The 19,317-nt window shown below is 53.7% G+C and overlaps 1 protein-coding gene across 1 annotated transcript; it reads right to left on the bottom strand.

Moving 5' to 3' along the window:
* Positions 1 to 7,298: 7,298 nt before the first annotated feature.
* Positions 7,299 to 14,335, bottom strand: LOC103173612 (rho-related GTP-binding protein Rho6). The gene is made up of 5 exons (XM_042344293.1): positions 14,152 to 14,335; positions 10,406 to 10,493; positions 8,236 to 8,345; positions 7,965 to 8,099; positions 7,299 to 7,550 (listed from the first exon to the last, which is right to left on the bottom strand). Exons 1-5 carry the CDS (start codon positions 14,281 to 14,283, stop codon positions 7,299 to 7,301), a joined length of 717 nt encoding a protein of 238 aa, XP_042200227.1. The 5' UTR covers positions 14,284 to 14,335.
* Positions 14,336 to 19,317: the final 4,982 nt, after the last annotated feature.

The raw sequence follows: 19,317 nt of genomic DNA, 5'->3' as shown, positions 1-19,317 counted from the left end.
TCGTGCCCTTCACACACGGTAGATTCCCGGAGCGCTTGAGGGTCCCTACTTAACTGCTCGCTCACCAAATATCGTGTGGAGGGAGGAAACTTGCCCAAGGTTTCCCCCTGACCTGCCTGGGATTGAACTCAGGTCTCTCACTTGCAAAGCGAGTGCTCTAACCACTGAGGTTAGGTTCTTCGCTCAGGTTTCGCGCTGCCCAGGAATCGAATCCAGTTCCTCTCGCTTGCGAGGTGAGGGCTCTAACCAATACCATCACTGTGCTGAAGGCTCTCTGGACCAGACTGAGAGCTCCTTGCGGCGCTGGCGAGACACCAACAGGGGGAAGCAGACACCCAACAAGGCAGCTTCCCAGCTGCAACACTGACTGCATCGGTGACGGGGCTGATTAATGCGGCGAGCTGACAGAGGTCCAACAGTGTGGGACCAGCCACTCCGCTGCCGTCTAATTGTGGAGAGAATAGCTGTTGAGTGTAGTGACTGTCATCGTAGGCAACAACAACAACAAGATTCCATTTATTGAGCGCCTTTCATGTCGGGAGGACGTCCCAAGGCGCTGTACAGTTGGGTCAGGACCCGAGCATTGGGGAGAAATGGTGAGGGGAGGGAAGGGAGGGAGCGAGGAGGGGGTAGAGAGTCGAGAGGGGAGCTGAAGGCTGAAGGTCAAAGAGAAAGGTCTTGAGACCGGCCTTGAAGGAGGAAAGGGAGGAAGCGGCGAAGGCACTGGGGGATAGAGTTCCAGAGCCTCGGGGCTGAGAGGCTGAAGGCCCGGCCACCGATGGTAGGGCGGTTGGGGCGGGGGATGTGGAGCAGACCGGAGCCAGAGGAACGGAGGGTTCGGGCGGGTAGGTAGGGGGATAGTAGGTCGGAGAGGTAGGAGGGAGCGAGGCCGTGAATGGCCTTGTAGGTGAGGATGAGGATCTTGAATTCGATCCTCTGGGGGATGGGGAGCCAGTGGAGGCGAGCGAGGGTGAGGGGGAGGGCGAGGGTGAGGGTGGGAGTGATGTGGTCCCGAAGCCTGGTGCGGGACAGTACACGAGCTGCAGAGTTCTGAATGAAAAGGCAGGCAATAGGCAGGAGGTGGCACTGTGTCTGGGCTACGCACAACAACGACAACTTGCATTGGACACAGCGCCCTTCACGCGGGGTAGCGTCCCGGGGCGCTTGACAGTGGCGGAGGCTGACCCCGAGCCAGGGGGAGAGGGATGGGGGGAGGTGACCACAAGTACGATCAAAACAGGAAAGTCGTTAGGAGGGATTTGAAGGTGGGGGGGGGGGAGAGGATATCCTCATAACCAGCCATGGAGTGAACAAGCAATTTATCTGAGTGGTGGGGGGAGTGGGAGGAGACGATGACTTGTCAACCAGGACCCCAAAGAGAAAGAAACACCTCTTTCTTGTCCTTCTTCTCACAAAACACACAGTCACTACACTTTGGGGGTACATCCTGCGAAGCGCTCTGAGGCATCCTCGCACCCTGGAAGGCGTTGTGTCAAAGGTACAGATTGTTATTAAGGGTAGTAAACATCAACAACAACAACTTGCACTTGCACAGCATTTACATTGAAAATGGGGCGAGAGGAGAGGCGCGGGGGGCAAGGCACAGGGATTGAGGGAGAGAGTTCCACGGCTTCGGGGAGTAGCGGCTGAAAGCACGGCCGCCGATGGTGGGGGGTGGGTGGGGGGGGGGTGGAGGGTCCGGAGGACAAGGAGGAGGCTGGAACCAGTCGTTGCGAAAGGGTTTTGTGAGCCGTTTTGTAGGCAAACAAGGCTGCCGTTGGTACACAGCAAATTGCAATCCCTCCTCCCTCCTCCCTCTCGCTGCTCAGCTTCCGGCGTTTGGTTTACGCTCCAACAAGAACGTGACGGGAGCACAAAGAGAGCCTTGGGCCTCCTTGACCAGGATCCGGGAGCCAAGGAGCAAATCAGCCCTGATAGAGGCTGACGGGAGCCTTATAAATACAACACATGTACCATCCCGAGCTGTGGGCTTTGGCTGCATTCCAGGCGTTGGCTCCTATTATGGTTCCTTATGTAAAAGTACTTTCTCCTCAACATCATAAAGCTCTCACTTCCCTTCCTCGCTCCCTCCCTCCGACCTTCCCAGTTAAACGTTGGACGCCAGGTTTTCTGTTCCCAATCTCAGGAATGGTGGAAACAACAACAACTCGCCAGAGGCATCTCTCCCCCACACCCCATTCAAACCCTGGGGTCCCTTCTCCACCCCTCCCCCACAACCCACACCCGAGCCGGAAGTGGAGTCCTACAAGTCTAGCGGTTCGCAAGTGAGAGGACCTAACAGTGGTGGAGCCCGATGCCGAGCCAGGGGGAGCGGGGGAGGCGACCGTAAGCACTGGCGAAGAGGAAGGTCTTCAAGCACGACCTGAAAATAATATTATACCAATCCTTGCATTCGATACAGCGCCTTATCACGTCTTCGAGACGTCTCAAAGCGCTTCACAGAATACACTGTAAAGTGTAGTGACCGCATTTTGTGGGCAAAACGCAGCAACCAATTGCGCACAGCAGTGCCCAACATACAGTCGTGGATTGAGTGACCAAATTCTTATTTTCTTTTGAAGGGATTATTATCCTTGGAAAAGCGATCCGCCAATCGACTAACAACTGGGTTCCTAGTTACCGTTGGGTTAATAGTGGAGTGTGGGGTAAAGAAACTTGCCTGAGGTTTCATCTCACCTGGGAACCGATCCTCTCACTTGGGAACCACTATGCTTGTGGGACTCCACTACGGGCTTGGGTGTGTGTTGTGAGGGAGGGGTGGAGAAGGGACCCCAGGGTTTGAATGGGGTGGTGGGGTGGGGTGGGGGGGGGGTAAAGAGGAGAGGGTGACAACTGATCTGGCTGAAACCCGGCTCTGAGCTCAGAGCCACAACTTCCTGACGGGGCAGGGTTATCCCGGGATCCGTTCAGACTCTCTGCGACTCCCGGAATAGTGAGCGGAGCTTCCCCCGCAAAGCACTCGCTGCCTTTCACCGCGACGGTGTAATAACCCGATCGGCTTCAAAGCAAATCTCCGACACAGCCAGGCGGAGGCACGGGGAGCACGACAAGACCAACAACTTACACTTGTCTGGCGCCTTTCACGGCAGGAGGAAATACAACCTCACGTCACCCCTTCTCCCTCGCCCCCCTCGCCCCCCCCCCACACCCCCAACCCCCAACAGGGTCAATGCTAATTGACCGAGATCAACTGACGGGGTGGAGGTTGGCGGAGGGGTTGGGGGGGAGGGGGGGGGCAGAAAATCCTCCCCATTAAGAAGCGGAGGCTCTCTCTGCGCAGACGTGCCAGCCGCGAGCAGGAGGCTGATGGATTCTGCCTTCCATCATCATGGGCAGCGATGCATATGCTCCAGACGCAGACAGCTCAGCAGACCGCGCTCGTTGCCATGGTTTCCTGGGGTTTCAATGAATAATAAATGCGTCTAATAATCGCAATCCAGATTCGCAGCGGTTCCCAACAAGCCTCAGCCCCAGCTTTCCCCCCCCCCGACCGCCCGCCCGCCCGCCCCAACACGAGAGAGAGAGAGACAGAGCGGTTCCCACTCAGTCCTTGTCCCCTTCACAGTCACTACACCATCCAGCCATTCCCTGCAACCCCATTCCAGGCAGTCCGAGAGCAAAAAGGGATTTTCTTTTATGTGAATTAAACCCCCCCCCCCACCCCACCCCCACCCACACACACCCAGAAAATGCAATCGTCTCAGAAAGAGGGAATATGTCATAGTTTATATTGCATTTCATACGGCGCCTTATCACGTCTTCGAGACGTCTCAAAGCGCTTCACAGGACACACAGTAAAGTAAATCAGCCGTAATTTGCGGGCGAAACGCGGCAGTCAATTGCGCTCAGCGGCGTCCTGCACACACAGTCGTGGACTTAGTGACCCAATTATTATTATTATTATTATTAATAAATCTTTTTTTTAAAAAAAAAATTCCAAAAGAGATTATTGCCCCCGGAAAGCGATCCGGGTTCCCGCTCGGTACACAGACGTGTGTCGAGTAACGAAATTGCCTAAGGTTTCGGGAATCAAATCCCGGTCAATAGCGGCCTCGTTTCGCCCACAAAACACCCAGTCGATTCACTTTACAGCGTATAATTGTGAAGCGCTTTGAGACGCCTCCATGACGTGATAAGGCGCTGTATCAAATGCGAGGATTATTATTACTATGAAGTCCACGTTCCCGTGTGTAACCACAACCTCACAAGGCAGAGGTGAGTATGTCAGTTACCGCCATTAGGCCGACACGAGCTGTCGGGCTCACTCGCGCCTCTCCCTCTTTTTTTCCGCCCCCCCACCCCCAGCCCGTGTCTCGCTCGCTCCCCGGCAGAAGAGACCGAAAAGAGAATGAGAAAAAAAAAACAAATTTATTGTTTTTAAATTCTGTCCACAAGGAAATATTGTACAGCAAAAAAAAATGTTTAATATACAAGTCTGAATAGAGGCGATCCCAGCTGATATATACATTAAAATACAGCAGGTTTTGCTACAGAAACAGCATTTCGGGGGGTGAGGGAGAGGGAGAGAAGAGGGCGGAGGGCGAGAGAGAAACCTACGCTCACGACAGTCTTGGTAACTGTTCTGTCAATGGCTCCCCCGCGCTCCCCCCTGGAAGCCCTTTTACAGTAACACACAGCTCACAGGATTCCTGGGGAGCAAATCAGACACCGTTTCACAATACGATAGACTAGAACCCACGGAACGAGATCGCTGAGGGAGCCAGTTGGGTTGTCAACCTGCAGGAGGTCCAACCTTTTGGCTGCTGAGGGCTGGGTGTCCTAGTTGAGGGGGGGGGGGGGGGGCGGGGTAACGTCAACGGGTCAACACAAGCAATATTTTTGTGTCCCCCCTGCCCCCGCCTAGAAACACGACACTTACGGATTACGGAGGAACCAGGGGGTCCTGATGAAATGGGGGGGGGGCTGGATGAAATCGGCCAGTGGGCCGGATGCGGCCCGCGGGCCGCCACTTGGACCGCCCTGTGGTTGACGGGAACAGGCAAACACGCCACTCAAAAAAAAACGTACCTCCAGAAACACACACACACACACACACACACACACACACACACTCACTTAACACAATAAATACTAAAATGGCACACACAAAAAAAAAAAGCCGACTCCCTCGCCCCTCACTCTCTCGCCCTCGCCTCCTCCCAGGACATTTAAACACGGCCACTTTAACAATAACTCAATCCGGGTCCAGAACACGCGGGATAGAGTAAAAAGGCAAAATACTGCAGATGCTGGACATCTGAAATAAAAAGCAGGAGTCGCTGGGAACGCTCAGCAGGTCAGGCAGCATCTATGGAGAGAGGAAAGTGAGTTCACGTTTCAGGTCAAAGACTCACTGTCCTCTCTCCATCGATGCTGCCTGACCTGCTGAGCGTTCCCAGCGAATCCTGATTTTATTTTGGATGGGATAGACTGACTGACCGACTCACGGACCAGTCTCCGACACAGCCTTCCAAAGACTTGAAGGCCCAATCTTTTAAAGAGTGAATATTAACCCGGGGAAGCCACACGTAAAAGCACATTAGTGTAACACCTCCAAGCAGCCGCTCCCCACCCCCCCTTCCTCTCCCTCCCCCACCCCCACCATAAAAAAGCAACCACCACCAAGAAAGCTCCTTACGTTGCAAAATACTTGCCTCCTCCCACCCTCTGTGTCTCAGCACGTACAAGATGTAGGTGTGAGTCTGACAGGAGGGAATGGGTTTGACCAGGTTGGGTGGGTGGGGAAGTGGGTGGGGGGGTGGGGGGGAGAGAAAAAGAGAGAAACCCCAGACCATTCACCAGCGTTGCAGTCACTAATAGTGGCTTGGAGTTGGCGGGTGAGGGGGGAAAAGAGAGGGGTTGGAGTGGGGAGGGAACACAGGCTATAGATTGATTGAAGCGTGAATAACTTTATGACTAGGAAGACGTCAATATTATGGGCAATACTTGTTCTTATTGTGTGCAGCATTAGGCTTAAGGTGGTGAGGAGGGGGTGAGGGTGGATTTAAGTGACTGACAAAGGGTCCAAAGTTTCCAACCTAATCCTAATTGATCCCTGATATCACTCCGGTGTCCTCTCCTACATAATAAACACTAATCTCTGCATTTGATCAGGCTCTTTATCACGTTGGCGAGACATCTCAGACCTCTCCCCCACCCCATGAAGTGTAATAACTGTGCGTTGCGTAGTGAAACGGGGGGGGGGGGGGGAAACCTTTGGCCAGAGATTTATGAGAATGATGACCCTTGCGCTTGATACAGCGCCTCATCACATCTTCGAGACGTCTCGAAGATGTGATTCACAGAACACCCCGTAAACGTCTAGTGACTGTATATGTTGGGGCCGCCAATTTTGGCCGGAGGCGAAAGAGTACGGAACAAAAAGGGGAATACATATGATAGACAAGTCAGCTGAAGCCAAAAACTACAAGAGTCTACTCATAAAGGTTGACCAAAAAGCCCCGAGACCGTTACAATGTCTGATAAGTCTTCGAAGAAATGATGATACATATATATTTTGTAAGATAATAGGGGTGGACAGCACGATTTTGCGGTCACCCTGTAGAGAAGAGGAATAACACATTTCACGGCACAATAGAGCAGAGAGCGAGAGAAAAAAATAAGAGGCTGTATAATTAATGGCTCAGTCTCTCCATCTTGTATGGAGAAAGGAGATGGCTTCCGATAAGCCAATGCCAATAGAATTTTGTCCATGTTACCTTTTCTTCCCATAAAAGTGAGGGCGCTGTGGGGTGGGGGTTGGGGGTGGGGGTTGGGGTGGAGGTTTGGGGGTCGGGAGGAGGAGAAAACTGGGACTTATTCTGGTTGCCAATAGCCCAGGTGTCCAAATTCACAGCTCAAATTCTAACAGGGGAGGGGGAAAAGTCATGGCGGCCATCTGGTTTCCCCATCCCCCACAACCCCCTCCCCCCAAAAAACAGAGGCCGGGCAAGGAGACCGAGATGTCAGGGGAGCAATCATTGACCCATTGGGTTTCTCAGGTCTTCCTGGCGAGTTCTTGGCCACCAGACAGGCACAGGTACAGCGTCAAAATGGTTCAGATCTCCATGGAACACCAATGACTCCTCTCTCCCCCCCACCCAAACCACTGCTCAACCAATTCCATCCTCGCCTCAATCCTCCCCTGCCCCCGTTGTACCCCCCCACCGCTCCCAATGTCCCCCATTGTCCCTCCCACCCCTCTGCCCTTCCTCCCCCCATGTTCTCCCCCCCCACCCAAACACTCCCTCCCCTCTCTCCGCCCCACCACCACCACTTCACATGATGGCGCAGCTCTTGGCTTTTTGCTTCTGGAAGGTTTTGGAGACGACGGAGAGCTCGGAGCGGCTGGGGATGGTCAGGAGGCGTTTGGAGAACCTCCGGGATTGGCTGCTCTTGATCTGGGGACTCAGTCTGTTGAGACAGGCCAGCGAGGCCACGCGGAAAGCACTGTTAACGCTCTTCTCCGACGTGAAGGCCGAGCACTCCAGGTACGCATCCGCCCCCAGCTGCTTGGCCGAGAGGGAGCCCTGGGGGGAGAGGAGGAAGAGGGAGAGAGAGAGAGAGAGAGAGGAGAGAGAGAGAGAAAGAGGGAGGAGAGAAAGGGAGAGGGGGGGAGAGGGAGAGAGGGGGGAAAAAAAATGAACACTTTAATCAGTCAAAGCCAATCCGTAACCAATTCGAACCCTTGTGTTTGATGCAGTGCCTCTCACGTCAGGAGGACTTCGCAATACGCTCACACTGGATTCACTGGAGTGTAGTGACTGGGTATCTTGTCGGCCATCGCGACGTCCTCGCAAAGCAGCCGTGAAACCCTAAGAGGCTCGGACCTCGCACTGCTCAGCAGCTCAGCCCTGACGCGAACAACAACACCACCACCAATGGCCGACGTCAACAGGGGGAAAAAAAAACTACCTGAAATAGAATGTACCGGAAGCCGTTACCTGCTCGTGGGAAATGGGAGCTTGTTTCTGGCTGGACAGCTCCAACACGGTGCTGTAGTCAGTGCGGAGATCATTCTTACAGCCAACCAGTAAGGTCTTAGTGGTCGGGCAATAATCCTGGATCTCAGTCTTCCACTGGAAGGAGGAGGAGAGAGAGAGGAGGAAGGAGAAACAGGAGAAGAGTCAGTCAGTGCCCCTTGCGAGGCGAGCGCTCTAACCACTGAGCTGCCGGACTCCACTCCACAGAGATCAGACCCTCGAGGCTCCTCACCTTTTTGATGGCGCTGTCCAAGGTTTCAGGGCGACTGACGTCAAAACAGACGAGGACAGCGTCCGAGTCGCTGTAACAGAGCGGCCGCACGTTGTCGTAATACGGGGAACCTAGCGAGAGAGAGAGAGAGAGAGAAGAAGAGAAGGAGAGAAGGAGAGAGAGTCAGGAGTTACTTAGCCCAGAGTAAACGTCACCAGAGTCGGGCGAGGTGGATGCCAAGTTACGAGCGGGAAAACTAACTCTGCAATTACAATTCATTAACAACAATATCAATAATAACTCTGGCATCTGACCCGGTGCCCCGTCTCGTCTTCGAGACGTCTCAAAGCGATTCACGGAATATACTGTAAATTGGATTGACTGTGCATTTTGTGGGCGAAACACGGCAGCCAACTGCGCACAGAGGCGTCCCACACAAACAGCCGTGGGTTGAGTGACATTTTTTGGGGGTGTTTATTGCCCCCAGAAAAGCGATCTGCCAATCGACTAACAACCGGGTTCCTACTGACTGCTGGTAAACAGAGGCGAGAGAGAGAGAGAGAGCGAGAGAGAGCGAGAGAGCGAGAGAGAGCGAGAGAGCGAGCGAGAGAGCGAGCGAGAGAGCGAGAGAGAGAGCGAGAGCGCGAGAGAGAGCGAGAGAGGGAGAGAGAGCGAGAGAGAGTGTGAGGTAACGAAACTGGCATTGCAGACAAAACCATTTGGAGTGTGGTACCCAAAACCCAGAGGAACTTCTTCCCCATCTATCCATTCACCCACCCACCAGGTGCCTCCCCCCCACCCCCTCACGTGCATCTCCTGCCCAGGAAGAGCAATTTGCCCACTAGCACAGTGACAGTCTCATACCCACAGACGTGTGGAGCCATCTGTGCTCCAAAGGCTTCCCAACCCCCTGCCTCCCAACCTCTCCCCCCCGCCCCCCCCAGTGAAGATAGGAGATGGATTTCTTTCTCTGTTTATCTCTTGTTCTCCTCCCCAGAGACTGGTCAAACAAGGAGCTATTGTCCAGGGTTGGAGACGTGGCTGGAGTCATGTGCATGTTGACAACAGTTCCAATCGGAGACAGCAGATTAAACCCTCGCTTCCCCCCCCCCCACTCTCCCACCCGAGCAAACACACAGCTCACAAACATCTCATCTCCCACAGGCTGGTCAGCACCTGTCCACACAAGCCTACACTGGCCCAAGGCCCGAGGTTCAGGCCGATCGTTGATGACACACTGAGTAGGGCTAAGGTTCAAAGTTCCTGCTCGTTGCTGTTCTCACTCACTCAAAACCCTTCCAGGCCCTGGCACCTCCTTACCTTTCTGACCTGATCTCCGGCTTCTCCCTCGTCCCCTCATCCGTTCCACCATCAGCAGCCGCGCTTTCAGCCACTGCGCCCCGACGCTTTGGAATCTCTCCCCCTATCCCTCCGCCTCGCAACCCCCACCTTCCCATAACGACTGAGGACCTTCCTCTTCGACTGCGCTTACGGTCACCTCCATTCCCCCCCCCACCTCGGCCCCGGCATCAGGTTCCAACACCGTTAAACAAACCGAGACGCCGCTGTTGTTGCTGATTTCTCAACAGAATCCAATTTCCCCCCCAACTCCAGGACAAAGCAGCAGAAACCACCACAGGGGGGTGGAGGGGCCTCGATTCCATGGCCAGACATGTCACCTTGGAGCCAGTTTAGCTCCGAGGAGGCCCCACTTTATCTCCCCTCCCCTCCCAACCCACCCCAGGAGGATTGGATTATATTGATATGATAATAATATGCGAGAGTTAAACACCCGAGGGAGGAAAGTCACTGAGTGTTAATGTGGCAGATCCTGTGGGACAGGAGGCAGCAGAGCGAGGCTGACCCGGGCACAGCTGAAGGTCACAAGTTACCAAATTCACATTGGCGGAAGGTTCCCAGGCCTGAGCACGCCACTGCCATATTTTTTTTTAACTGCAACTGCTCAGGGCCAAGGCCTCGTCCGAAGGACGGCAACACCGACCACACAAGACATCGCATCACACCTCCAACACCGCACTGGCGATGCCCTTCGAGCCCCGAGTGTGGCCCGCGTGTGCCCAGCCAACGCGAGCGGCTAGGCCGACGGGTCAAAACGACGACGACAGCTTGCACTTACACAGCGCCCACTGCGTAACAGCCCACAACGGGAGCCGAGAGCACGAGGACTAACCTGATGTGTCCCAGAGGCTGAGCTCCACTCGCAGCTCCTCCACCTCTACACTGGCCGTGTAGTTCTCAAACACTGTGGGCACGTAGGTCTGCAACCACAAGCACAGCCGTTACACACAGCGACAATACGGCGATAATAATATATTAACAACAATAAATACATAATAATAAATAGTAATATTACGCAATATCTTTAACGTCAATAAGGATTAATAGTAATACTAATAAATATTAAACACAATCCTTGCATACAGCGCCTCATCATGTCTTCGCGGCGTCTCAAAGGGCTTCGCTGAACGCACTCTAAATGCACTGCGCACGGCAGCCGATTGCGCACAGCGGTGTCCCACAAACAGTCGGGGATTGAGCGAGCAAATTATTTGTTTATATTAAAAAGGGGATTATTACCCCCGGGGAAGCGATCCACCGATCGACTAACAACCGGATGCCTACTCACTGCCCGGTAAACAGAGACCTCGCCAGTTTATTAGAACACAGCAGATCTTTTTCATTCAATTTCTGTGTTTTTTTCCCTTCCATATGATAATCAATACTTTTTTTTCTTGGGGGGGAAACCCCACGGCTATTGCCTGGTGTCATTGGAATATTGTCCTGCTCCTCAGCCCCTTAGAGAGATAATTATGGCGCTGTAACAACGATATTTGTTTAGCGCCTTTCACGTCGGGAGGACGTCCCAAGGCACTGGACAGTCAGAGTGATGGACCTGAGCTGGGGGTCAGAGTGGGGGAGGGTGGAGGGTAGGGGGTGGGAAGCAGGGAGATCGGAAGCACAGTCGAAGAGGAGGGTCTTGAGATGGGTCTTGAAGGCGGTAAGGGAGGGGGCGAGGTGGAGGGACTGCGGGATGGAGCTCCAGCGGGTGGGGGCAGAGTGTCAGAAGGCCCACCTGCCAATAGTGGGGCGAGCGAGGCGGGGGACGTGAAGCAGGCCGGAGCCCGCTGAGCGGAGGGAGCGAGCAGGATGGTACGGGGTTTGGAGGTCGGAGAGCTCGGGGGGAGCGAGACCGTGGAGGGCTTTGAAGGTGAGGACCAGGATCTTGAACTGTATCCTCTGTCCGATGGGAAGCCGGTGGAGTCGGGCGAGGATGGGGGCTGATAGGGTCACGGAGCCCGGTGCGGGAGAGGACACGGGCTGCAGAGTCGTGGATGATCTGCAGCCTGCGGAGGGGTGGGGGGGGGGAGTGGGGGAGGCCGACAAGCGGGGGGTTTGCGCAGTCGAGCCTGGATGTTCCGAATGGTTGCGGCGGTGTGGGACGGTGGCGGAGTCGGGCGATGTTGCGGAGGTGGGGGAAGGCAGAGCGGGTCAGGGCACGGATGTGGGGTAGAAAGGATCAAATGCAGAGATTATTGTCAACAGTAATATAGTATTATTGGTATTATTAGTAATAATAATTAGTAATAATACTCAGTTCCAGGGAGACACCTCCACACGCCACTCGCCTGAGAACAAGGACCTTGCGAGAGTCTCATAATCTTAGCCCTAAGAGTGAACCTTGAATTAAAACATTTGGAGATATCCATTTCTGGTTTATAAGCAGTTTTTTAAAAAATTATTCTTACTCTGGGATCGGATTTCTTTCATTCATGAGCATTTTATTAAAATAAAAAAATTCAATGTAAAAAAAACACACACACACACACACACACACAACCCCTACACACGAACGGCGAGAAGATACGTTTCAGAATTTTTCCCCAAATCTCAAATTTTAATATAGAAAATGATTTGCCAACAGACGGGGCTGAGTGAGCAGTGTCCAGGCTCAGTCACCGTCAGACACACATAGAGACACACACACACAGAAACACACACACAGAGACACACACACAGAGACACACAGACACACATAGAGACAGACAGACACAGAGACACACACACAGAGACACACACACACAGACAGACAGACACACATAGAGACAGACACACACACACAGAGACAGACACACACAGAGACAGACAGACAGAAACATACACAGTGACACAAATACACCCACAATGACAGAGACAGTCAGGCAAACACACACACACACACACCCCACACCCATATACACAGCATATACACAGCAACAGAGACAGTACACAAAAACACAGACAGATAAACAAACACACACAGACAGTGACAGAGACGTACACACACAGAGAGACAGACAGACAGACACACAGATTAGCCGGTGTGGGGGGACGTTGGGGCACTTGTTCGAGACGTCTCAGAGATGTGAAGCGGCGCTATATCAAACGCAAGGATTATTATTATCATCATCAACATCATCTTTCCAGGGCAGTCGGGGTCTCACAGCCGAAGAAAAAAAATATTACCCACTCCTTCCTTCCCCTCTCGCCCCCCCCCCCCCCCCACCCCCCCACGCACCCAAAAAAAAGATAATTTTAACCTGAACTCATTCTCCAATGATTAATCAGCAAATACAGACTCTCTCTCGGGGGCTGAGCACGAGAATATCTCAATGAGCCCAAGCTCTGGCCCTGGGGAGCCCCCACCTCCTCTCCACCCCCACCAAAAAAATATTAATCATCATTCCTTTAAATAGACGCAGTTCCTCTCACTGCATCAATAAGAGGACAGGAGACACAGAGACCGCCAGCCAGACAGCCAGCCAGCCAGCCGGCCGCACACAGAGACCGCACACAGAGACCGGCAGCCAGACAGACAGACAGCCGCACACAGAGACCGGCAGCCAGACAGCCAGCCAGCCGGCCGCACACAGAGACCGGCAGCCAGACAGACAGCCGCACACAGAGACCGGCAGCCAGACAGACAGCCGCACACAGAGACCGCACACAGAGACCGGCAGACAGACAGACAGCCGGCCGCACACAGAGACCGCACACAGAGACCGCCAGCCAGACAGACAGACAGCCGCACGCAGAGACCGGCAGCCAGACAGACAGCCGCACACAGAGACAGACAGACAGAGACGGCCACACACAGAGACACAGACAGACAGACAGAGACGGCCACACACAGAGACAGACAGACAGACAGAGACGGCCACACACAGAGACCGCCAGACAGAGACGGCCACACACAGAGACCGCCAGACCGAGACGGCCACACGTAGAGACAGAAAGACAGAGACGGCCACACACAGAGACAGACAGACAGCCACACACAGAGACAGACAGAGACAGCCACACACAGAGACAGACAGAGACAGCCACACACAGAGACAGCCACACACAGAGACAGACAGAGACAGACACACACAGAGACAGACAGACAGACACACACAGAGACAGCCACACACAGAGACAGACAGAGACAGACACACACAGAGACAGACAGATAGAGACAGCCACACACAGAGACAGACAGACAGCCACACAGGGAGACAGACAGAGACAGCCACATACACAGACAGCCAGAGACACACAGAGACAGACAGACAGACAGACAGAGACAGCCACACACAGAGAGAGAGACACACAGATGGTGGGGGCTGCAGAGGGGGAGGCGATGGAGAGAGAGAGAGAGAGGTTCGTACACAGATATTTTTAAAAAAAAGACACACAAAAAAAAATAGGTTTTAAACTGAAACAACAATAAAGAAATAGGTTTATAAGAGATGTGATCAGCAGTGAACTGCTCCTACAGAGAGAGAGAGAGAGAGAGGGGGACATCACCCCTTATCACAGACAGACAGACAGACAGACAGACAGACAGACAGACAGACAGACAGACAGACAGACAGACACAGGTCCATCCATCCTTACCTCTGGGTAGCAATCCTTAGCCAACACCTGCAGCATCGCAGTCTTTCCGCATTGCACATCCCCGACCAGGACTAATTTGCACCTGACGGCTGCTGTCTCTGTGCTCTTCTGCATGTTTTTATTCTCCTTCATGGGGGCTGGTCTGGTCCTGGTCCTGAGCTGAGCTGATCTGGTCCTGAGCTGATCTGATCTGGTCCTGAGCTGATCTGGTCTGGTCCTGGTCCTCAGCTGATCTGATCAGGTCCCTCTGCTGATCTGATCTGGTCCTGGTCCTGATCTGATCCTGATCTGGTCTGGTCCTGATCCTGATCTGATCTGGTCCTGATCTGGACCGGTCCTGGTCCTCAGCTGATCTGATCTTGTTGAGTTTCCTCCTTAAACAGCTGTGAAATTAACAAGTAAAAACCTCATCTACATCCATCCATCCATCCATCCATCCTCCCTCCTCCTCCTCCTCCTCCCAAACACACACACACACAGCTGGTTTGCACCTCCCTCTCTGGTCCTTTAAATCCCTCCCCTCTTCCAATCACTCTCAGTCCCCTCCCAACCCCAACCCATCACCACCCCCCACCCTCCCCCCACCCTCCCCCCCCACACAAAAAATACCTTTAAAGCAACGCGACAAAAAGGAATGAATCCGAAGTCACTCTAATAACGATCCTTGCCTTTGATGCGCCGCCCCATCGCGTCGTCGAGACGTCTCAAACAAAGCGCTTCGCAGGATACGCTGGGAAGCGTAGTGACTGTGTTTTGTGTTTCCCTGACTGAACGCTCTTTTTTTTTTAGAAGAAGTGTATTAACCCCTTGCACTCGATGTAGCTCCCTATAGCGGGGAGGAAACTGAAGAGCGTGTGCGGAGGGGGGGGTCTTGTTGCTCGGAATCAGGGGATGCTCTGCGCTGGTGGGTGGTGGCGGGGGGAGGGGGGGAGTGGGAGCCAGTGAAGCCTGGCAAGGCTTGAGGGGGTGACGGGGGGGAATAGAGGTGTGAGAGTCAATCAGGCCTTTTATAACCCCCACCTATTATTATTATTATTATTATCACGTCATCAAGTGTCTCAAAGTGCTTCGCGGAATTTTCTGTGTCGTGTAGTGACTGTGTATTATGCGGGTGGAAACTCGGCTGCCAGTTTGCGCCCAGTGACACGCCCGCAAACAGCCGTGAGGCAAACGAGCGACATTATCCGGGAACGGATTGTCGGTCGGGGCCCCGGGAGTAACTCTGGCGAGCTGCCGTAGGAACAGGAGGAGGCCATTCAGCCCCTATCCCTACTGTGCACCCCATTCCCTGCTCTCTCTCTCTCTCTCTCTCTCTCCCCGTCGTGTCTGTGCCGGGGCTCACTCCCCCACTGGAGCTCTCTACTCTAATCCCATTGCCCTGCTCTCTCTGCAAACCCTCTCAGAACAATTTGCAGTTACACAACCCCCTTCACGTGGGGCAGTGTAACCCCCACTTAACAGTGGCGGAGACGGAGGCCGAGCTGGAGAGAGGGAGAGAGGTCACTATTGAAGAGGAAGGTCTTCGGGTGTGATCTGAACATGGACAAGGAGCGGGCAGGGCAGGGGAATCGAGGTAGAGGGTCCCAGAGGCTCGGGGCGCAAGTGGCTGAAAACACGGCCACCGATGGTGGAACAGAGGGGACGAGGAGGCTGGAGCCAGTTGAGCAAAGGGAGTGGAGTCGAGAGAGAGAGAGAGAGAGAGAGAGAGCAGGTCGGGGTGCAGGGAGGTTCCAGGGGGTGAAGGGATTTTGCGTGGGAGTCTGAGGATCTTGAAATCGATCCGCTCTGCACTGGTGAGGCAGTGGAGCCTGACGAGGACTGGGGCGGTGGGGTGCGGAGTGAGAATAATAATAATAATAATAATAATCCTTGCCTTTGATACAGCGCTCTTCACGTCTTCTCGACGTCTCAAAGCGCTTCACAGGATAGACTGTAAAGTGAATTGACCGTATTATTTGTGGGCGAAAGGCGGCGGCCAATTGCGCACAGCAGCGTCCCACAAACAGCCGTGGATTAAAAACGACCAATTTATTATTGTTTTGTTCTGGAGGGATTATTATTAGTCGATTGGCGGATCGCTTTTCCTTCAAAAATAATAATAATTTGCTCACTCAATCCACGGCTGTTTGTGGGGACGCTGCTGCGCGCAATTGGCCGCCGCGTTTCGCCCGCAAACCACGCAGTCGATTCACTTTACAGGATGTTCGGTGAAGCGCTCCGAGACGTCTCGAAGACGTGATCAGAATTATTATTATTATTAACGTCCCACGTCAGTGTGTGTTCGGCTCAGTGACAGAACCCAGGAATAGTCCCACTGTGTGCGCGAGCGGAGGAGTGGGGTGGGGCGGGGGGGTGGGGGTGTGGGGAGTTTAATAATCCTCGTGTTTGATACAACACCTTATCACATCGTCAAAACATCCCCGACAAGTGCGTCAAGTGTAGTGACTGTGCATTTTTGTAGGCGAATGTGACAGGCGATTGATTCGCACACAGCAATGCCGCACAAACGGCCAGGAAGTGAATGATCATTTTCTTCTCCGGGGAATTGTCGGGGGGTGGGGGTGGGGGTGGTGGGGGGGGGGGGGTTACGTGGGGCGGGAATCAGGTGATTATTATCTGGTCGATATTGGAGGTTTGCGGGATGGAGTTGGGGTGAAAATTCCTGAGATAACCCGAGCGACTTTTGACGATTTTACAAACCATCATTTTGAGGTCAAACGTGTCCCCCCCCCCCACCCCCCCCCGCCCCCCCCGGCCCTCAACATGTCGTCTCCTCTCCGCTGCTAATGTATTCGTTCGGCTAACCACACACTCCAGCGGAGAGATGTCTCCCAGCGGCCACAGGCACTTAGCAACGCTCGGCTGGAAAGGACGGGGAGTCAGTGGCTGGAGGACATCATCTGATAGACTGAGGCACATCATTGTGACTGACTGAGAGGCAACACAGAGAGAGAGAGATATACACACACACACACACACGCACACACATCACGAGACACGCACACAGATTGAGCGACAGAAACACACACACAGACAACGACGACACACACACACACACAGTGACACAGAGGGAAATGCACACAGCCACAAACCGAGAGTGACAGAGAAAAACACACACACACAGATAGAGTGACACACAGAGAAACACAAACACACACGTTAATACAATGCGAGACATGCAGACACGCACACACACACACTGAGACCGACTGACTGTACCCCCTTTCTCTTGGCTGCGATCAGCAACTCATCGAGCGATAGAGGCAACGAAAGGTCCTCAGAGTGGGGTTGACGGCACGAAACAACACAAATGTATGAACCGGGAAAGAGCTGCGATTGGGATGGAGGCTTCATTGGGAGCCCCTGTAATAATATAATAATAATAATCCTTGCATTTGATATAGCGCTTTTCACGTCGGGAGAGGACGTCCCAAAGCGCTTCACAGAACACACTGTAAAGTGAATTGACTGTATATTTGTGGGCGAACGCGGCGGCCGATTGCGCACAGCAATGTCCCACAAACAGTCGTAGATTGAAAATGACCAATTTATTATTGTTTTTGGTTTTGGAGGGATTATTATTAGGCTCTGTGTGGAGTAAGGAAACTTGCCCGAGGTTTCGCCCTCTGCCTGGAATTGAACTCAGGTCTCTCGCTCGCAAAGCGAGTGCTCTAACCACTGAGCCACAGGACTCACTACTGTAGCCCGGTTGTTGGGAGCACTCGCCTCGCTCGGCGAGAGGACCTGGGTTCGATTCCCAACCGACCAACACACTGGGCAAGTTTCCCGCACTCCACGCCCACGGCTCCGGTTCCCCGGCAGTAGGTAGGAACCCGGTCGTTAAGTCGACTGGTGCATCGCTTTTCCAGGGCTAGTAATCCCTTCAACGAAATAAATTTTTGGTCACTTGGATCCACGGCTGTTTGTGGGGTGGTGGTGGGGTGGGGGGGGGTCGGAGGACGCCGCTGTGCGCGATCGGCTGCCGCGTTCCGCCCACGAAAACACGCGGTCCATTCGCGTTACGGATTATCCCGTGAAGCGCTTCGAGACTTCTCAGAGACGTGATAAGGCGCTGCGTCAAAGGGTTATTATTATTATTATTATTCGTTGGAGGAGCTGAGAGGGGGAGAGGGAGTAACGCTTGTGTGTGGCTCCCGGCCGGTGAACCCACTCGCTGTCGCCCTCCGCTGACACAAAGCGGGAACAACCGTTTGCGTGGAACAAGGAAAACTCGCGCTCACATTAAATCTCACGGATCACAGGATCGGTTCGGATTAATAAGTCCCTTCGGTGCATCGGATCTCATCCCTCGAGCTGCTCCACCCGCCCGCGCTCGTCGCCCCAGCACTGCATACAGACGGGCAGTGGGGCACTGTCGAAGCCGAGGTGAGCAAAGCGCTTCGCAGGATATATTGCGAGGCGGAGTGACTGTGTATTTGGTGGGCTAACGGGCTTTCTCTGTGCCCTACCTTTCTCTGGTCCTGTGGAAAGCTTGGCTAACGTTTTCCGCAGGGAGAGTGCGCGGGGGCGGGTGGGGGGGGGATGGAGAGGGGAAGCCTCTCACCTCCTTTCCTCCAGTAAACTGATTTGGGATAAACTCCTTGTGAGACAGATTTGGTGGTGACTCATTGTTTACGGTCTGTTTGACTCAACGGAAATGAAGAAAGCCGTTTCCTTTAGGAGGAGGAGGAGGAGGAGGAGGGAGCGTTACTCGGGTTGACACAGGGCTGTTGGTACTACCTGCTGTGAAGACCAGAGTAACGCTCCTTCCTGGCTCCGTGTCAATCACAGCGATCCTTATTCTACGACACACAGCCGAGAGGGAATGAGGTGGGGGGATGTGGGGAAAAGCTGGGATATTGGGATAGGATCTGGGATAAGAACTCGTGGAGAAGGTAAACTCCAGCCGGACAGGATAGGCTGAATGGCACGTTTCCACGCTGTGTCCGTGAATCGATCGATCAGTCAGATCCGCAAATGATCAAATAATAATAATAATAATCCTTGCATTTGATATAGCGCTTTTCAAATGCCTTCAGCTCCCCTCTTGACTCTCTACCCCCCNTCCTCCTGGCTCCCTCCCTTCCCTCCCTCCCCTCACCCTGACCATATCCCCCCCAATGCTCGGGTCCCGACCCAACTGTCCAGCGCCTCGGGACGTCCTCC

The sequence above is a fragment of the Callorhinchus milii genome, unplaced genomic scaffold (genome assembly GCF_018977255.1).
Source record: "Callorhinchus milii isolate IMCB2004 unplaced genomic scaffold, IMCB_Cmil_1.0 Scaffold27, whole genome shotgun sequence".
Lineage (NCBI taxonomy): Eukaryota > Metazoa > Chordata > Chondrichthyes > Chimaeriformes > Callorhinchidae > Callorhinchus > Callorhinchus milii.
This window is presented reverse-complemented; position numbering and strand designations above follow the sequence as displayed.